General features: G+C 33.5%; 1 protein-coding gene across 1 annotated transcript; it reads right to left on the bottom strand.

Moving 5' to 3' along the window:
• Window positions 1-13,466: 13,466 nt before the first annotated feature.
• LOC107898415 (uncharacterized) lies at window positions 13,467-14,361 on the bottom strand. Its single transcript, XM_016823897.2, has 2 exons — window positions 14,229-14,361; window positions 13,467-13,985 (listed from the first exon to the last, which is right to left on the bottom strand). The coding sequence occupies exons 1-2, from the start codon at window positions 14,278-14,280 to the stop codon at window positions 13,543-13,545; spliced, it is 495 nt and encodes a 164-aa protein (XP_016679386.1). The 5' UTR covers window positions 14,281-14,361; the 3' UTR covers window positions 13,467-13,542.
• Between the last annotated feature and the right edge of the window lie 4,928 nt (window positions 14,362-19,289).

Raw genomic sequence — 19,289 nt, 5'->3', positions numbered from 1 at the left:
ATTTAGAGATGATAATAGTTGTTCAAAAGCTAATGTGGGGCATTCAAAGCTCCAGCTACATATATTGCCAGTGTCGGAAATGCTAAATCTTATCGCCCTGAGTGTAAGCATTGTGGTAAAAGATATCCCAATAATTGTAGACTGTATGATCGGGCTTGTTTCAGATGTGGATCGTTAGACCATTTTATCCGTGATTGCCCTGAATCTATCGAGCAAGAAAGTATGCAAAATTCAAGACCGAGTGGCAATACTTCTCGTGGTAGACCTTCCAGAAATATGGGAAATGTAAGTGGCAGTTAGAGAGGGACAAAAGATACAGCTGTTAGATTCGAGGCTCGTGCACTTGCCAGAGCCTATGTTATTTGAGCTTGTGAGGAAGCTTCGTCGCCAGATGTGATTACGGGTATATTTACTCTTTACGATACTTCTGTGATTGCTTTGATAGATTCTGGATCAACATATTCGTATATATGCATGAATTCAGTGAACAGTAAGACTTTGCTTGTAGAGTCTACTGAATTTGTAATTAGAGTTTCGAACCCCCTAGGCAGATGTGTTTTGGTTGATAAAGTCTGCAAGAATTGTCCATTAATGTTTCGAGACATTTGTTTTTCGGCTAATCTGATGCTATTACCTTTCAATGAATTTGATATAATTCTGGGTATGGATTGGTTAACTTTGTATGATGCTGTTGTGAACTGCAAACGGAAAATTATTGATTTGAGATGCAAAAATGATGAAATAGTCAGAATTGAATCTAGTGATTTGGATGGATTGCCTAGTGTAATATCTAGTGATTTTGATTATGTGATTGATTCGAGAATGTCAGAAAAGAAAGTTGAATCTGTGCTTGTTGTCTATGAGTTCCCTGATGTGTTTCCTGAAGAACTTCCGGGTTTACCTCCGGTTAGAGAAGTAGAATTTGGCATTGAATTGGTACCTGGAACTACTCCGATTTCGATAGCTCCGTATAGAATGGCTTTGATAAACCGTAATTTATACATATTTTTACCCTATGCTTAACGCATTTTATGGATGATTTTTCCTTAGAATTGGCGAATTCGATGCTCCTAATGCCATAATTTCATGTTTTATACTTAGGTGAGCATAGGAGAGCAAAAGAAACGAGAAACGAGCCAAAAACTGAGAAAATGGGCCAAAGTACGAAATCAACACGGCCTGGATTCCTCACACGGGCATACCACACGGTCGTGTCAATTTGGCAAAATCGAAGCACGACTCACACGGGCGTGTCCCTGCCGAGCCCAAGTTTAGTCCAATTCAGAAAAGTCCAATTTTGAGGGTTTTTAGGCATTCCAAAGCCTGTAAATACACCCTAGAGGAGGAAGAAAATGGGGCATAGAGAGAAGGAGGCAGGGAACTGCTTAAGGGAAGCCGATTGATCCATCTCAGAAGCCGGAGTCACCATCAAGACTGAAGATCTCCCCTCAATTTCCCTTCAGGAGTTTTGGGTTTTCTTTATGTTTTGTATTCATTATTCTTCTGAGATGTCTTCCTTTTTAGTTATGAACTAAATCCCCTAAATACCTAAGGGGAATGAAACCTAAGACGAATCTTGTTATTATTTTCCGAATTGTATGATAAATATTTAACTTATTCTTAATTATGTTTTCTTAATTCTTGTTTTGATATCCTAGGATATTGATTCAAGATAATCTCTTATTCAGAGAAAGAATAGACCCTGTCTAAGAGTACATTTGTCATAATTAAGCGGAGTTGTTTGCGCGCCTAGACATAGGGTGACAAGATTTTGCCGGATTAAGGTGAAACCTAATAAGGGGATCCATAGATTGAGTTAATGCAACCCTAGAGTCTTAATTAGAGAAAAGTCTCAATTATTCAATCTAGGGATTAGACGTTATTAGTCTTGAATAGGGATAATAACATAACTTAGGGATCTCTACGGGACAAGTTAAATGAATAAATCGTCCAATTCAGAGCCAGAATAACGAGTAAAGTCTAGGTGGATTTTTCCTTAGGTATTGTCTTAATTTAATTGTTTTCCAAAAGTAATCCCCCAATTCTACTTTCTGCGAATTCTTAGTTTAGATAATTAGTTAGTTAAAATAATACCCCCTATTTTTAGGCTAGATAATAAAATGATAGTCATTACTAGTACTTTTAGTTCCTTTGGGTTCGATAATCCAGTCTTGCTAAAACTATACTACTGTTCGATAGGTACACCTGCCTTCATCGTGATAATAGTTAGTTTCAAAAACGATTAATTATAAGTATTTAAAACCTGTCACATTAAAATCGCGATCAGGCTCCGACCGAATTAAAAGAATTAAAGTCTCTGTTGCAAGAATTAACTGATAGAGGGTTTGTTAGGCCGAGTTTCTCACCTTGGGGTGCTCCGGTTCTATTCGTGAAAAAGAAAGACGGTATGATGAGAATGTGTATAGATTATCGTTAGTTGAATAAAATGACTATCAAGAATAAGTATCCTCTACCTTGAATTGATGGTTTGTTTGATCAGTTGAAAAGAGCTGTTGTATTTTCAAAAATAGATTTAAGATCGAGCTATTATCAGTTACAAGTAAAAGACTTAGACATTCCGAAAACTGTTTTTCGAACGAGGTACGATCACTATGAATTCTTGGTTATGCCTTTTGGATTAACTAACGCACATGCTATCTTTATGAATTTAATGAATAGAATTTTCAGACAGTATTTAGATCGATTTATTGTCGTATTCATTGATGACATATTGATTTATTCACGAGATAAAACCGAACATACCGAACATCTGAGAATAGTGTTACAAACTCTGCGAGATAAACAGATGTATGCAAAGTTCAGTAAATGTGAATTCTGGTTGCAAGAAGTCGGTTTTCTGAGTTATATTGTATCAGCATCTGGTATACGAGTTGATCCAAGTAAGATTTCAGCTATTTTGGATTGGAAACGTCCGAGGAATGTCGCTAAATTTCGCTTATTATAGAAGGTACGTAAAAGGCTTTTCTATGATTTCAACTCCGTTAACAAAGCTGCTTCAAAAAGATGTGAAGTTTGAATGGTCTGAAAAGGGTTAGAGTAGCTTTGATCAGTTAAAAACTTTGTTGACTAAAGCTCTAGTATTGGTACAACCCAAATCGGGTAAAGAATTTATGATTTATAGTGATGCTTCATTGATCGGTCTGGGATGTGTTCTAATGCAAGAAGACAAAGTCATTACTTATGCTTCAAGACAGTTGAAGCCACACGAAAATAACTATCCGACACACGATCTTGAGTTAGCCGCCATTGTGTTTGCTTTAAAGATTTGGTGCAACTATCTGTTTGGTGAGAAATGTCACGTATATTCTGATCATAAGAGTTTGAAGTATCTGATGACTCAGAAAGATTTGAATCTACGATAGAGAAGGTGGCTTGAATTGCTTAAAGACTATGAACTTGTGATAGATTATCATCTGGGAAAAGCAAATGTTGTTGATGTTGCTTTGAGCCGAAAATCATTACTTGCTTTGCGTACGATGAATGCTCATTTGGTTCTGTTCGATGATGGTTTAGTTTTAGCTGAATTGAAAGCAAGACCTTTGTTCTTACAACATATTATCGAAGCTCAGAAGATTGATAATGAGATTTTAGCTAAACGAGATCAGTGTGATTTAGAGTCTGATTCAGAATTCAGAGTAGATGAAGATGATTGTTTGGTATTCGAGATTGAATTTGTGTCCTAAGAAATCCAGAGTTAATTCAGATGATTTTGAGTTAAGCTCATAACAGTCCATTATCTGTGCATCTGGGTAGTACGAAAATGTATAATGATCTAAAACAGTATTACTGGTGGTCCGGAATGAAAAGAGATATTTCTGACTTTGTTTCGAAATGTTTGATCTGTCAGCAAGTTAAAGCTGAACATCAGGTGCCATCTGGTTTCTTACAACTGGTTATGGTTCCGGAGTGGAAATGGGATCGAGTAACAATAGATTTTGTTTCGTGTTTGCCCCTATCTCCGAGAAAGAGAGATGCTATTTGGGTCATAGCAGATCGATTGACGAAATCAGATCATTTTATTCTTGTTCGATCTGATTACTCACTAGATAAGTTGATTGAGTTGTACATTTCCGATATTGTGAGACTGCATGGTGTGCTATTGTCTATAGTGTCAGACAAAGATCTAAGATTCACATCACGATTCTGGAAAAAATTTTAAGATGCTCTGGGTACTAAATTGCATTTCAGTACTGCTTTTCACCCAAAAACGGATGGTCAACCTGATCGAATGATTCAGATACTCGAGGATACGTTGAGATGTTGCATTCTTAAAGGTAAGTGGGAATAATATTTGCCCTTGATTGAATTCACTTATAATAATAGTTTTCAGTCGAGCATTAAAATGACACCATACGAAGCTTTATATGGTCGTAAATGTCGTGAACCTTTGTATTGGACTGAGCTCAGCGAAAATAAGATTTACGAAATTGATTTGATAAAAGAAACTAAATAGAAAGTAAAAGTGATCCGAGATAGCTTAAAAGTAGCTTTTGATCGTCAGAAATCTTATGCAGATCTGAAAAGAAAAGATATTGAGTTTGAGATCGGTGACAGAGTGTTTTTTAAGGTGTCTCCATGGAAGAAATTACTTCGGTTCGGTAGAAGAGGCAAATTGATTCTGAGGTTCATTGGGCCGTATGAGATTACCGAGCGTATTGGGCCAGTAGCATATAGATTGTTGTTGCCACCAGAGTTAGAAAAAATTCATGATGTGTTTCATGTATCAGTGCTTTGACGATACAGATCTGATCCGTCGCATGTGATTTCCCCGTCTGAGATTGAAATTCAGTCTGATATGACTTACGATGAAACGCCAATTAGAAAAGATTCATGATGTGTTTCATATATCGGTGCTTTGACGATACAGATCTGATCCGTCGCATGTGATTTCCCCGTCTGAGATTGAAATTCAGTCTGATATGACTTACGATGAAACTCCAATCCATATCTTAGCTCGAAAGGTTAAATAGCTGCGTAATAAGAAATTTTTTTTAGTAAAAGTGATGTGGCATCGGCATGGCATTGAAGAGGCGACGTGGAAGCCTAAAGATGCCATGAGACAGCAATATCCAAAGCTATTCAACGATAAGATTTTCGATGACGAAAATCCCTAAAGGGTGGAGAATTGTAACAGTCCGGTTTTGACCCTAGTTGGAACAGTGGTTTCTAGACCACATATCCGAGTCAGAAAAATAGTTAAATATTATTTTTTGTGCTTATGATGTGTGAATTAGCATATGTAAAAGTTTTGTCTAAAAATTCGATTGTTGGCGTGCTTCATTTTCAAAAAGGACTTAATTGCGTAAAATGTAAAGGTTTCCTACTATATGTTAAAAGTGCCTATTTCATTTGGCTTATTATTTGAGAGGTCCTTATGTGGTTATTATGCCATTTGTAAGGTTAATGGACATGTATGACCTTAATATTTATGTTTTAATTGTTTTATAACGAAGGGTAAAATGGGAATTTAATTAATATGTTAATTAAAATAAAACCAAAAGCATGAAAATGGCCATTAACATCCATTTTGCCGAAATTTGATGAAAAAAAAGAAAAGAAAAAGAACATTAGTGTTCTGCTAAGGAAATCTTTGATTAAGGTATGAATTTTGTTCGGTTTTTGATAATTTTTACGTTTTTGTAATCGTTGCTTCGTATACTAACAAGCCCAAGCCTCAATTTCTGATTTTGATGATGATTTTGAAATGTGTCATGGATGAATTCATGAGCTTTATGTTGTTAATTAATGAAATATGAAAGTTTGATGTTGGGTTTATATGTTTTGTCTTTAGACTTTTGATGATTTTAAATAAAATGGGCTAAATTGTGAAATTTGTAAATTGAGGGACTAAAATGTGAAATAAATGAAATGTGTGGACTTGAATAAGAGCTATGAATATGCGTCCAAGTATAAGTATATGCAGATTATGTGTATTTTGTGTTTTTGTAAATTAGAGACTAAAGTGTCAAAATATGAAAATGTTAGGGCTAGTTTGCAAATTACCCTAAATTTGTATTTATGGATTGTTTTGAATGAATGTGTGATTAAATAAGTTAAATTTAAATTTGAAATTACATCGGGAACTAAAGAATACAAAATTAGATCGGGGAAAGTCGAAAGTCGTCGAGTAACCGATTTCATCTATCCGAATCCCTACGAGGTAAGTCGATATACAATAAACGTGTTTGAATTGAATTCTTATTATTCATATGATATTGAATTGTGATGAATGAATGTCCAAGCTAAATATATGCTATCCGAGAAAGTATCGACAAAATTCCGACGTCTGAAAAGCCCCGTACGAACCTTAGGAATAGTTAAGATACATATGTCATGACATAGGGTTTTCGATATCTGTTTTGCGTGTAAGACCATGTTTGGGACATTGGCATCATATTTGACTTCATGTAAGACCCTATGTGGGGCAGTGGCATTGATGTTTGATTACATGTAAGACCACGTCTGGGACGTTGGCATTGTATATGTTCTCTAAGCTATCCGCGTATCCTTATGTTTCTGAACAGTTCAAATGGGTATTCCGAGAAAATAAATAACTTCATGAAATCATATCAGATTCAGGTATGTTTACTTTGTATAACCTATTTGAGAATGAAAGGTAAGTATTTGAATATGAGATTTGTGTTAGCATTGGTATACAAAGTATAAATGATTTAATGATACTTATTTACTTTGAATAATATGTTTATTTGTATATGGCTCACTAAGCTTTTGAAAACTTACTTTGTGTGTGTTTGCATTGTTTTATAGATTTCGAGGGTACCGTGAGCTCGGGGATCGTCTAGGATCATCACCACGCTATCAAACCTTATTTTGGTACTTTGAAAATGTATATATTATGGCATGTATAGGCTAGAAGTTGTAGAATTATGTTTTGTGATGTACATATTTAGCCATGTGATATGGCTAGTTTGTGTTTAAACTTATAGTTTGATAATGGTATATGATATGTGATGCTAATGTGAAAGTTTTGGTATGAATTGATTGATGAATTGAGTTTTGAAATGATTGGTAATGTTATAGCATGAATTATGTATGGTTTGGTATAGATATTGGCTGAAATGGATGTGCAAATATGCTTGGTTTGGTGATTGTAGGTTTGACCCAATTAGGGTGGCAAGTTGGCTATTCAAATGGCCTGTTTTTGTCCACACGGGCAGAGACACGAGCGTGTGTCTCAGCCGTGTGTGACACACGGCTATGTTGTACGGTTGTGTGTCCCCTGTGGTAACCTATAATTGTAAGTCAGGCTTGATCACGGCCAAAGCACACGGACGTGTGGCTAGCCGTATGGCTCAATTCAGTTTCAACCACGGCCAAGGAACACGGGCATGTCTTGTGGCCATGTCTGCAAGTCAGTATGTATGCCCTGTTTTGACACGGTCTAGACACACGGGCGTGTCTAATACCGTGTAAGGCACACGGCCTGTTCACACAGGCGTGTGACCTGTACTTCTTTGAAAATGTTAAAGTTTCGAAAAAAATTTGTATGTGTTCGGTTTAGTCCCGGTTCCTTCCTAATGCATGTTTAAGGTCTCGATGACCTACATAAGGGACTCTATATTGATATTTGATCTCTGATGCTTTGATACTTATGAAATGTATGTTAATTGTTCCGATTTTGTCTAGTAATGCCTTTAACCCTAGTCTAGCGATGGATACGGGTTAAGGATGTTACATTACATGTGTATATTAAATCACAAATCAACCCTAGTCAAACCCTATAGTTTTCGTCCAACCCATGCCTTAAATTAAGCAAAAATCAAGCTTGAAACATGAAAAAACTCAACCCCTTGTTCCATGAAATATGGCTGACCATAAATGATAGGTTTCTAATGAGTGTTCATGCTATTTTTAGCAAACTCCTAAGCTTTCCCTTATGTATAAATACCACCTCCATTCACCCCTCAAATCACTCATCAATCAATCAATCATTCATTCGACACACTCCTTTCCCTTTCCTCTTCCATGCCTAAAGCCTTCCATTTCCCTTTATTTTTCCCATCCTCTTTTTGAGATTTCCCCCAGTAAGCCATTCTTGAGAAAAAAATCTCTCTTAGCTGCCCACCTTGAGGAGTAATTTGCATCGGAGCAATGCCAAAAATCAAAGGAAGCCACCATGGATAGTTCTCGAGAAATCACCGAATTCATATAAGAGTTTCTTCTTCCTTTCCCTTTAATTGTTCTTTGTTTATAAACATGTTTGCAAATTATTTGACTGCACTTAAATTGGTTCAACTAGAATGGTTGCAACGCCTTGATTTGATTCATTCACTTCATGTTTATATTGTTCTGTACCTCAATTATTTATACTTCCAATTAAAATCATTCATGTTATTCATGCATTAAGATATGTTTGACTACATTAGAATTAATCACTTAATCCGGACCAGATGGTGATTAATGGACGTAATAATTAGAAGATGCATGGTTAATTTATATTTGAACAAGAATAAATTAAAGGCTTGTAATAATTCTAAAAGAACACTATTACCTTGCATAAATTTTAGATTTTTGTGATTAAATTGTTTTAAACCTAACCCGTCCTTGTTACTTTACATAAATTCTAAGGAATCCTTAGTTAAATGTTGATATAGAAATATGCATGTTTTTCTAAGTGATAAATCTAAGATCTCGAAAGAGCATATGATTTTAGATTTCAAGTTCATAAGTGATCGAGTTGCCATGGAGTTTTTCCGAAACATTTGTTAAGCATGATAATGAATGAATTAAATTAAAAGTTGTAATTGTTTTAGCTTATTCATACTATTGTTGTTAAATCTTGTGAATTGTTGCTAAACCATTAATTGCATTTATTTAATATCATTTTCATATTAGTTGTTAATTTAAATAGGACATCCATCACCTTCAAATATTTAATTTTCATAACCAATTTGTAAATTAATGATTTTACAACTGTTGATTAATAGATATAATCCCTGTGGTGACGATACTCTTTTTGCTTACGTATTACTTGATAATGATAGTGTATACTTCTACATTCCGTCGCGAACCAAGTTTTTGGTGCCATTCAACGTATAATAACAACTAGTTTTAAAAGATGCTTGGCGGAATAAGGTTTTAAGGCACATCACAAAGGCATAATAACAGTACACCAAATCATCAACAATATGAAAGTTTGAATATTTGGCGAAGTGTCAGTGACATTCAACCTATACAAAATAATGTACGTAGGTACAAACAAATTTTCACTATTTACAAAATTTTAACAAAAGAGGCTAGAAATGCAAGCCACCTCAAGATATACATGTTACAAAATAGACAAATAAATGGCTCACAAATGAGTCAGTTGTCTGGCTGAGTCCCTACAAAGAATTCTCAATGCCCTAAAATACCTGAAAATGGGATAAAGGAAACTAGGTAAGTTCAAAATAACTTAGTGAGTTCCAAGATTAAATAATAACCCATACAAACCTACCTATAATACAATATCTTCATCCAAGTCCGCGTACATAGTACATTGAAGGAATATCAAAATAAATATTCATCCTTAAGAGAAAATAAACAACTCGCATGCTAACATATATTATGACTAAATTAGGTACCTAGGTGAATATTAATAGCATCTAAATACAATTCACAAGCTAACATATATTATGACTAAGTTAAATGCATTTGCGGATACTATCTGCATCTAATTACATTTGTCAATAAGCATAATCCATTGTCAGATGTTGATACATTCCAGTACAGTTCACATGCGGTCCATTTACAAACATTTATACACCCTTTCTTGTGCTAGCTTCGGATCCTTCCAACACTCTGAAGAGCTAATGTTCCATTTATACCAATTGAATCTCCACAAATCCTCCTTATTAATTTGAACACATGTCTTGCGCCGTAAGGCTGGGGTCCTTCGCCGATCTCGGTTTGCATTCACATGCCCTATTGGAGGAAAAGTGTGTAACCTATCAAATTATCCATTTGCTCTTCCCATCATATTACATTTTAATAGGCCTTCATTACCCCTTTTTCCACCTTTCCGGATATTGAGCTTGTGCACCAAGGAAGAAATATCCATTTCAATCATTCATGCACATTTATTTAAGTTTCGTATCTACTGTTTGTTATCACAAGAATGCACATGCCAAATTCTAAGGGAATAACTAACTTTACCTGACAAGACAACATAAAATTTTAAGCTAGTTTAGCTAAATACAATTAATCATTTCGATTAAATACAGAAACAATCGAGACTGTTATGCAAAAATAAGAATCGACAACATGCAAAATTTAACTAGAAGAAAGTTTCCTTCCTTTCAAAAAAATCCAGTAAAAACCTATATATATATGAATTCAACCACTCTTATATTTCCTAATATTTGAACTAAATGAGGACTTAATAAATTATTAGCAATTGACTCGAAAGGCAATTTCCAAATAAGCTATAAACATAGGTTTTTCCTTCTAGCAATGAAGAACACTTCTAAATTTCTTTGGAGATAACAAAGAAGAGTCGAGGAAAAGGAAATTAAAGTATTTCCTCTTTTATACCTCTATTATTTATATAAAAATAAGCTCTTACCACTCTAAACATGATCCCTAGTCACGTTACATGCACACATGATTCCACTAATTAAGCACAACGATCAAGACTCTCCAGGTGTTATGCACAGCGACACGTTCCTTTCCCAAGGGTTGCCACGTCACTAGTACGTGTCCCATTTATCGTGGGTTAATAATCAAATAATTAAACCCAAAAAAACTGAACTCGCCACTGGCGTGTTTGCGCACGGAAGAACTTACCAAAATGCAAGCTGCAAGATGGCGGAACACAACAAAACAGTTTGCTAAAGGATGCACCTAATAGCTCTTGTCTAATCTTTCGAATTAGATGAGCTCACTTACAAGTTCCTTACAAAATCCACTTGAACAACCATCCAAAATAAAAATTCAAAAATTTGGGGTGTGACAAGGAAAAACAAATGTAGTCTTATCAAAAGAAGATGATGAAAAAATTCCAATTAAAACTAGCACTTCAGAGCTTGGTACTTTTTTAAATAAGGCTAGTTGGCACACATCTTGTAAAATTTGAAACCTCGTTAGTCTAATATTTTTTGAGATTTTCGTTTCATGAGTTAAATTGTTAATAAAAGAAAAATAAATCGTCAAGCACTCCAACATGTCTCTTTCAACATAACATAGAGGGTCTACAACAAGCTTTTTAAAATCAAATGACTGAGTGGACCAGAAATGACTGGTATATGGGAAATATTCAAACATTTTGTTGAGATTTTTGTTTCTCCAGTGATAAGACCGAAGCCAAAAAAAAATTTGGGGGGCCAAAAATGATTAATATTTCTTAGGGAATCAAAGTGATAATTTATCAATATGTTAACTTTCAATTTTATAGAAGTTAAAGGGACTACATAAAGAATTTTTCATATGGGGCCAAGGTCACTTTTAGCCCCCCTCGCCCTTGCCCACCAATTCAATGTTAACAAAAGGAAAAAGAAAAAATAAATAAATCTTTGAGCACTCATTTATCTTTTTCAACAAAACATATGAGTTTATAAGAATAGATCTAGTCAAGAAAATGAAGTATCTAATTCATCAATGAAACCATAAAGAAATTTTTTAAATGCAAAATTAAAAATGTTTGATATGACACGATTCTGGCAGTTTAATGATCTGTGCATTCTAGTGGTTTATCCACATTTCTGTTTGGCAGCTTGTCTACAATTATCGTGGCTCAGCCACATATGTTTGTTCTAGTAGCTGGGTTGTAATATAGTGGCTTGACCACATGTATCCGATCTAGCAGTTTTAACTGTAATCTTTGGTGGCATTGACCATAACTATTCTTTTGATGTGATTTGGTTGGATGAGTTATAAGGAACACTATTTAGGGGGAAAACTGGGAGGGAGTAAAAGTTTTGGGGCAAAGTAAAGAGGTTTGGAAGTTTAGGGTAAAAATGTAAAACATTATAGTTTAGTATTCAGTTTATTCGAATTATTTGAGTTATTCGAATTTGAAAACCAAACTTGATTCGAACTCAAAATTCGAAAAAAAATCAAGTTGACTCGAATAATTTGATTAATTCAAATAACTCGATTCGTTTAATGCGAAATTTGATTTTTTTTTATTTTTTCAGTTGAATCGAGTTTTGCTCACCCCTACTTGCAATGGGTAAGACTAAGGCTGACAAGGTAGCTAGGATGAAAGCAAAGAAGCTAAAAGTAAACCCAGTTACTGTTTGCCCTAGTATTCTTATGGCTACCACCTTTCCAAATCCATACATACAAACTTCTATACCATACCTTAATGGTACACCGAAACCAAATACTTTTTATGTTACTTTGACTATAATTCTTTTTATTATTATTATTATGACCTATCAAACATATGAAAAATACAATGCAAGTGGGAATTTGATGTTGCAACAAGGTTGCTTAGCAATTGCAAAGGTGAAAAATGTGGCTTAAGCTCATATTAATGTGTATGAAGGTAGGAATCATGGACTAATTAGATGATGTTTATACTTGGATGAAGTAGCGAGAACACAACAAGAGGCCATTAAACTTGAAAATGATCGAAAACTTGTAGGTTTCTTGTGGGGAAAAAATTTAGTCTTATGAAAATAAGATGATGATGAAATCCCAATTAAAACTAGAAATTCAAAGATTGTTGCTCTCTCAACGCATGTCTTGGAAAACTTGAAACCTCGTTAGTCTAATATTTGTTTAGATTTTTGTTTTCCGAGTTAAATTGTCAATAAAAAATGAATAATCTTCCAGTACTCCAACATGTCTCTTTCAACACAACATAAAGGGTTTACAACAAGGTTTTTAGAATCAAATGACTCTGATTGGACTAGAATCAACTAGTATATGGGAAGTACTCTAACATTTTGTTGAGATTTTTGTTTCCCAATTGTTTTGGGAGCATAAATGAATATTATTTCTTGTGGAGTCAAACTGAAAATTTATCATTATGTTAACTTTTAATTTTATAGAAGTTAAAAGGACTACATAAAGAAATTTTCATTTCTAGGGGACCAATGTCACTTCTAGTCCCCCTCGCCCTTACCCACCAATTCAATGTTAACAAAAAGAAAAAAGGAAAAATAAATAAATCTTTGAGCACTCATGTATCTCTTTCAACATAACATATGAGTTTATAAGAATGGATCTAGCCAAGAAAATGAAGTATCTAATTCAACAATGAAACCATAAAGAAAGTTTTAAATGCAAAATTAAAAATGTTCGATATGACAAGATTACACAATCTAAATATAACATTACACAAAAAACATAAAAATAACACGTATACATCATTCATATTTGAATTGGAAGCATGAGTTTAATTATTAGTTTATCATCTATTTTTTTTTAAGATCAATAAAGTGAATTTTAATATAATAAAAAGAAAATCAATCCTCTCAACACATTTTTCTAGTCACTTGTTTTATATGCTGATTTTCTAGTATAAATTATTGAAAAGTCTAAAATTAGAGCCTTTGAACAAAAACACTATGTTTTTCATTCACTACAATGGCATATACAAAAGACGCTATCACATTTATAGTATCTGCAAGTTGGTCCACAAAAATTAGCACAATCTGCATCGTCAACACATTTCTCGTTCGCATTTGGTACCGCAGCATTTGGTACAGCAGCATTTGGTATCGCAACATTTGGTACAGCAACATTTGGTACCGCAACATCTGGTACAGCAGCATTTGGTACCGCAACGTTTGGTACAACAACATTTGGAACAGCAGTATTTGGTATCGTAGCATTTGGTACAGCTGCATTTGGTACTGCAGCATTTGGTGCTGCAACATTTGGTACAATGGTAGAGGATAACGGATCAGATATCAATAGACAACTGCATTTTCCGATTGTTAGGTCACAAAGGCCGAGATGGTCACAATTCAATTGACATTCTGAGTCATGAGTACATGCTTCCAAGTAGAATACACCTGCAAATTAAACAATAATTTTTCATCATTTATTCGGTTTTAATTATTTTTATTAGTTATTGATATATATAATGATGATGATGATGATGACGAAGACAATGATAAATATGAAACAATTGAGATTTAAATCACAACAATTGCAACCCTTCTTTTTATCTTCAGATTGTAAACCCTTTTGTACCAAAAAGAAAATATTTATGTAATGATTGAATATCGAAGTAGAGAATTATTGTATATACTAACAAAATGCTACGATCAAAACGATGAAACAAGAAGAAACCCCAAAAGAAGTCATTATTTGAAATCAGCTGAGAGATAAAACTAAAAATTGTTTATATGGAGATGAGCTAGTAATGTACAAAGTATGAGATGTATTGTGCATTTTATAGTTGAATTTGTGGACCTTTTGCACCTAATATTAAATTATGCAATTGCAAGTTGATGACATACTTGCCAATTGTGTAGCAAAATAAAAATCCCATATTAGGAAAATAGAGATTTTGCAATTTAATTTTCACATCACTTATGGTATAATAAGGTTAAGAGTATCAGTAAATCTGTTATAGTTACCATATATATAATTTTTCTATATTTTAGAAATTAATTGAAAATAATATTCCAAAATAATAATATAAAGGCAATAAAAATAATTTTTTGTGTTTAATCATAAACCTTTTAAATCACTATATTTATATAATATCAAGTTGACATTGTTTTGTATGGTTTTATGTCCCACTTTTTTGTCTCCTAAAACACCAGTATACATAAATATTATTAAGGGTTGTACTTCAATATTTCGGTTTTGTCTTTCTGATGGGTTTATACAAATATTTTATTGAGAGTGCGTGATTAAATAGACGGCGAGTTTATAGTGTGCAAGCACCTCATAAGGTGCTTACAAGGCTAATCATGTGCAACTTGAATGTATGCCTTAATACCATGGTGCATCAATTTTTAAAATAAATATTTTAAATTTTTTTTACTCTCATAAAAATAATATACAAAATTATAAGGTACAAGATGAATCTAATTAAGGAAATTATAATAAATTTTTTTGAAAGATTCATTTAAAAAATAAAAAATATAATGATAAATTTAGTCTTTAGTGTTTGTATATTTTGTCAACTTGGTTCTTATTTATATTTCTTGAGCTTTAAGAAAGAGTAAAATAACTTTTTTCAATGAAAATGCTGACTAAAATTTTAATTTTTTGAATATGTTGGTGTAGCAGACCACATGACAATCTACATGTACTTTATATTAACACAACACTATTTGTCTTATATGTCACATTAAAAAGTATTTTAGAAATTCAAAAAAATTAGCAAAAAATATACGTGGATTGTCATGCTAGCAACAATGTGATTTTACTCTTTTTTAAAGATTGAACGTTAAATTTAACCATAAAAAAAAGAACAAAGACCAAATTGACAAAAAAAATATAAATGTAGAAAACTAAATTGATCATTTCACAAAATAACCTTGTTTGATTGGTAGCATCACTTAGGTTGCTTTTACCATGGTATTCAAGCCATTTTCATCCATATGCATGTGACCTCCACTAGATGTGAATTGAACTAGGTGGAACCGTGGCTTGTATTAGATTTGTGTAAACCGGATCGCATTTGATTTGGCCTGAAAAGTTCGAGGTTGCAATAGCCCGTTTTTAGTCAAATCAGAATAGTTATTTTGAAACCACAAATTCGAGGTAAAAATATTTATTTTTTTATTATTTTAATGTTTACAGCATGATGGAGTGATTTTGTAAAAATTTCGTTAAGAAATTTTATCGTTTAAATGCTTAATTTGATAAAAAGGACTAAATCGCGTAAAGCGTAAAAGTGAAGTTCTATTAGCTAAAAGTATCTAATAGCTATAGAACCTTAAATTAAATGTCCTTATGTTGTAATTAAACCATTAATAGCATGAGTGGACATATATGGACATATTTTAAGGTGTTTTAAATGGTTTTATAATAAGGTTAATATGGTAAATTATAAAAAAAAGGTTAATTAATGAAACAAAAACATAAAGATGAACTTCATTCATCTTTCTCAACCGTGTATAGCAAAGAAGAAAGCCATTTTAGGGCTTGAAACATTCGGCTACTTCAAGGTTCAATTGTAAGTCCATTTTTGTTCTGTTTTTAATTATTTCTATGTTTTTTGTGATAGTTGCATCTAGTACTAGCTAGCCCAGGGACTATTTTGCAAAACTGTTAAATATTTTAAAAGTTTCCATTTATGAATAAGTATGTATTTTGAAGTTTTCTTGATAGATTATGAATATTTATTGATAGTTATACAAGTTTTGTTAAGTGATTTTAGTGAAAATGCTATTAAAGATTTTAAAAGTTGTCATTGATGAATAAGTATGTATTTTGAAGTTTCTTGATAGATTATGAATGTTTTTTTTATAGTTATATAAGTTTTGTTAAGTGATTTTAGTGAAAATGCAAATTAGGGGTTAAATTGAGAAATGTGTAAATGTAGTGGTTAAAAGATGGAATAAGTGAGAAATATGGGCTGCTAGGGGTATAATGGTAATTCGGATAGCATGGGTTAGTCTTGAATTTCATGAATTTGTGATTTTGTGTAATAAGGACTAAATTGTAAAAATGTGAAAGTTTAGGGGCTAATGTGTAAAATAGCTCAAAAGTATATTTTGGATTGAATTGAATAAATAGAGGAATAAATAAGCTGATTTTGATTACTTGTAGATCAAGAAAAGAGAAATTCGGACTTAGATCAGGCAAAAAGCAAATTAATTGAAAAGTCAGTCCGTTCTGTCATTTTGTACACGAGGTAAGTTCGTATAATTGAACTTAAATGCGCATTTATTTAATTGATGGATGGAATTGAGACTGTATTTATCCTATTAGTTAAATTTGGAGATCTTAAATTAAATGTACGGTTTAAAAAAGAAGAGTTGTGTTTAAGACCATAGCTGGGCTATGGCAATCAGAAAATAAGACCATAACCGGGTTATGGCATGTGAACGTAAGACCACGGCAGGGCCATGGCAATATATGTGTAAGACCATAGTTGGACTATGGCATCAAAAAATCAATGTACTCATACCGTAAGCATTTATAAGCCCGGAGTGGTTTGGTAAGAGAATTGTTGAGAAATAGATACATATCGATACAGTATGCACGTAAAACTGTTTTAGCAACGAGTTAAAAAAGTTGAGAACATAAGAGTTAATATGTGATTAAACTTTACGTTAACTCATTGTTTGGTGCTTTAAATGCAAATTATGTTATCTATTTTGTAATGCTAATGAATAATGGGATTATTTCATATTTACATACGAATTTACTAAGCTTTATAGCTTATTTTGTTTCTTTTTCTATGTTTAATAGTATTTCGAAGCTAGATCAGATCTGGGAATCATCAAGAACTTCATCACACTATCGGACATCTATTTTGGTACTTTTGAAGTTGTGTAAATATGGTATATGGCATGTATAGGTTTGAGTCATTTTGGTATGTATGATGAAAATGTAATTTGGCTATTTGAGTTGGCTTGAAATGATGAATTTGATGATGTTTATAAATGTGCAAATGGTTCTATATTGAGTTTGGTAATTGAACTATATTGTGTGATTGAGTATGAATTTATAATGCTTAATGATACTAGGTAATTTAATTGCTATAAGGGTTGATAATTTGAGAAGCTATGTGCTTATGAATTGGTGTATGATAATGTATGTATGAAATGGTAAAATTTGAACATTGGTTGATAATATTTGGCTACTTATTTGTGTCTTGAAATGGAACTAATTGAACTTGTATCAGTATGTGCAAAATGGGTGGAAAAATGTCTTGGTAAATAGCCTAATTTTGTCCACACGGGCACAAACAAGGGCGTGTGTCTCAGCCGTGTGTGACACACGGTCACGTAACACGGCCGTGTGTCCTTTGGTGTTGAATTCGAAATCAAGTCAATATGCTCCACACGGCCTCACACACGGACGTGTGACTTGGCCGTATGGCATAAGTCAGTATACCCTACAGGTTTGGCACGGCCTGGAACACGGGCGTGTATGGCCATTTTTAAGGCACACGGGCTAGTCACACGGGCGTGTGTGTTGGCCATATAACCCAAGTCAGAGAGTTACATAGGGTCGGACACAGGCTGGGACACGGCCATGTGCTCCCATTTTAAATGTTCACACGGCATGTGACACCGGCACCTTTCACACGGCCTAGTCACACAGGCGAGTGTCCCCTGTTTTTGAAAAAAACTTCATTGTGTTCTAAAAGTTTACAATGTTATCGGTTTAGTCTCGAACCACTCCCAATGCATGTTTAAGGTCTCACAGGCTCGTAATAGGGACCATGTGATTGAAATTGATTGATGATTGCATGAAATGTAAAAATTTATGCAGAGTTGAAAGTTTAATTGTTTATAAGTTAGGTAATATTCTGTAACCCTATTATGGTGTTGAATACAGGTGATGGCTGTTTTAGAGGTGCAACTCACTTGTTAAATAAATAAATAGACGCAAATTTAGGGATCTGTGTGGGCATTTTTTTATTTTCTCCATTATATTATTTTTACCCTATAAATAAATATTATTAGGTTAAGGTTGTAGAGACTTAAACCTGACCACTTTTAGTTTTTTTTTTATGGGTTTGTTTAAAGTAGCCTATATAATGAAATGTATCTTCACTTTTTCTCTATTGGCATCCATTTGAGGGAATGGAAATATAGATGGGATTATTGATGATAATTGTTGGGTCAGTGAAGAATTTTGCAAAGAAAATAAGGTACTTTGTTTCTATCATCGAAACAACTACTTGTTCATAGGCCTCAAATGTTTCATATGAATGGCATTGTTTTATTTTAGCCAACTACCACTTGCAATGGGTAAGACCAAGGCTGAGAAGGTAGCTAGGATGCATTTTACTTTTTTTTTATTTTATCATTGTATTTTATTTTAATAAGAATTTGGGTCACAACACTAACAATATTCACCTTGACACGAATTCTCAACGAATAAGTTCTTCACCTCTTCTATGAAACCCCTTAAGGGTCTATCTTCAACACTGAACACCAACCAAGTCTAAGCAATACTCAAACTTGGTTATAGGAAGTGACTTAACCATCATATCTACAGGATTATGGTGAGTATTGATTTTGCTCACAACAATATTACCACAAGCAATAATATCACGAACAAAATGATACCAAACGTCAATGAGCTTTGTTCTCTCATGAAACATTTGATCTTTCGTATGGAAGATGACACTTTGATTGTCACAAAAATACTGTACTGATTTGAAGGTCTTCATTGAG

This window comes from Gossypium hirsutum, chromosome A07 (genome assembly GCF_007990345.1).
Source record: "Gossypium hirsutum isolate 1008001.06 chromosome A07, Gossypium_hirsutum_v2.1, whole genome shotgun sequence".
NCBI classification, from domain to species: domain Eukaryota; kingdom Viridiplantae; phylum Streptophyta; class Magnoliopsida; order Malvales; family Malvaceae; genus Gossypium; species Gossypium hirsutum.
The sequence above is the reverse complement of the archived record's forward strand: the minus strand, read 5'-3'. Positions and strand labels throughout refer to the sequence as shown.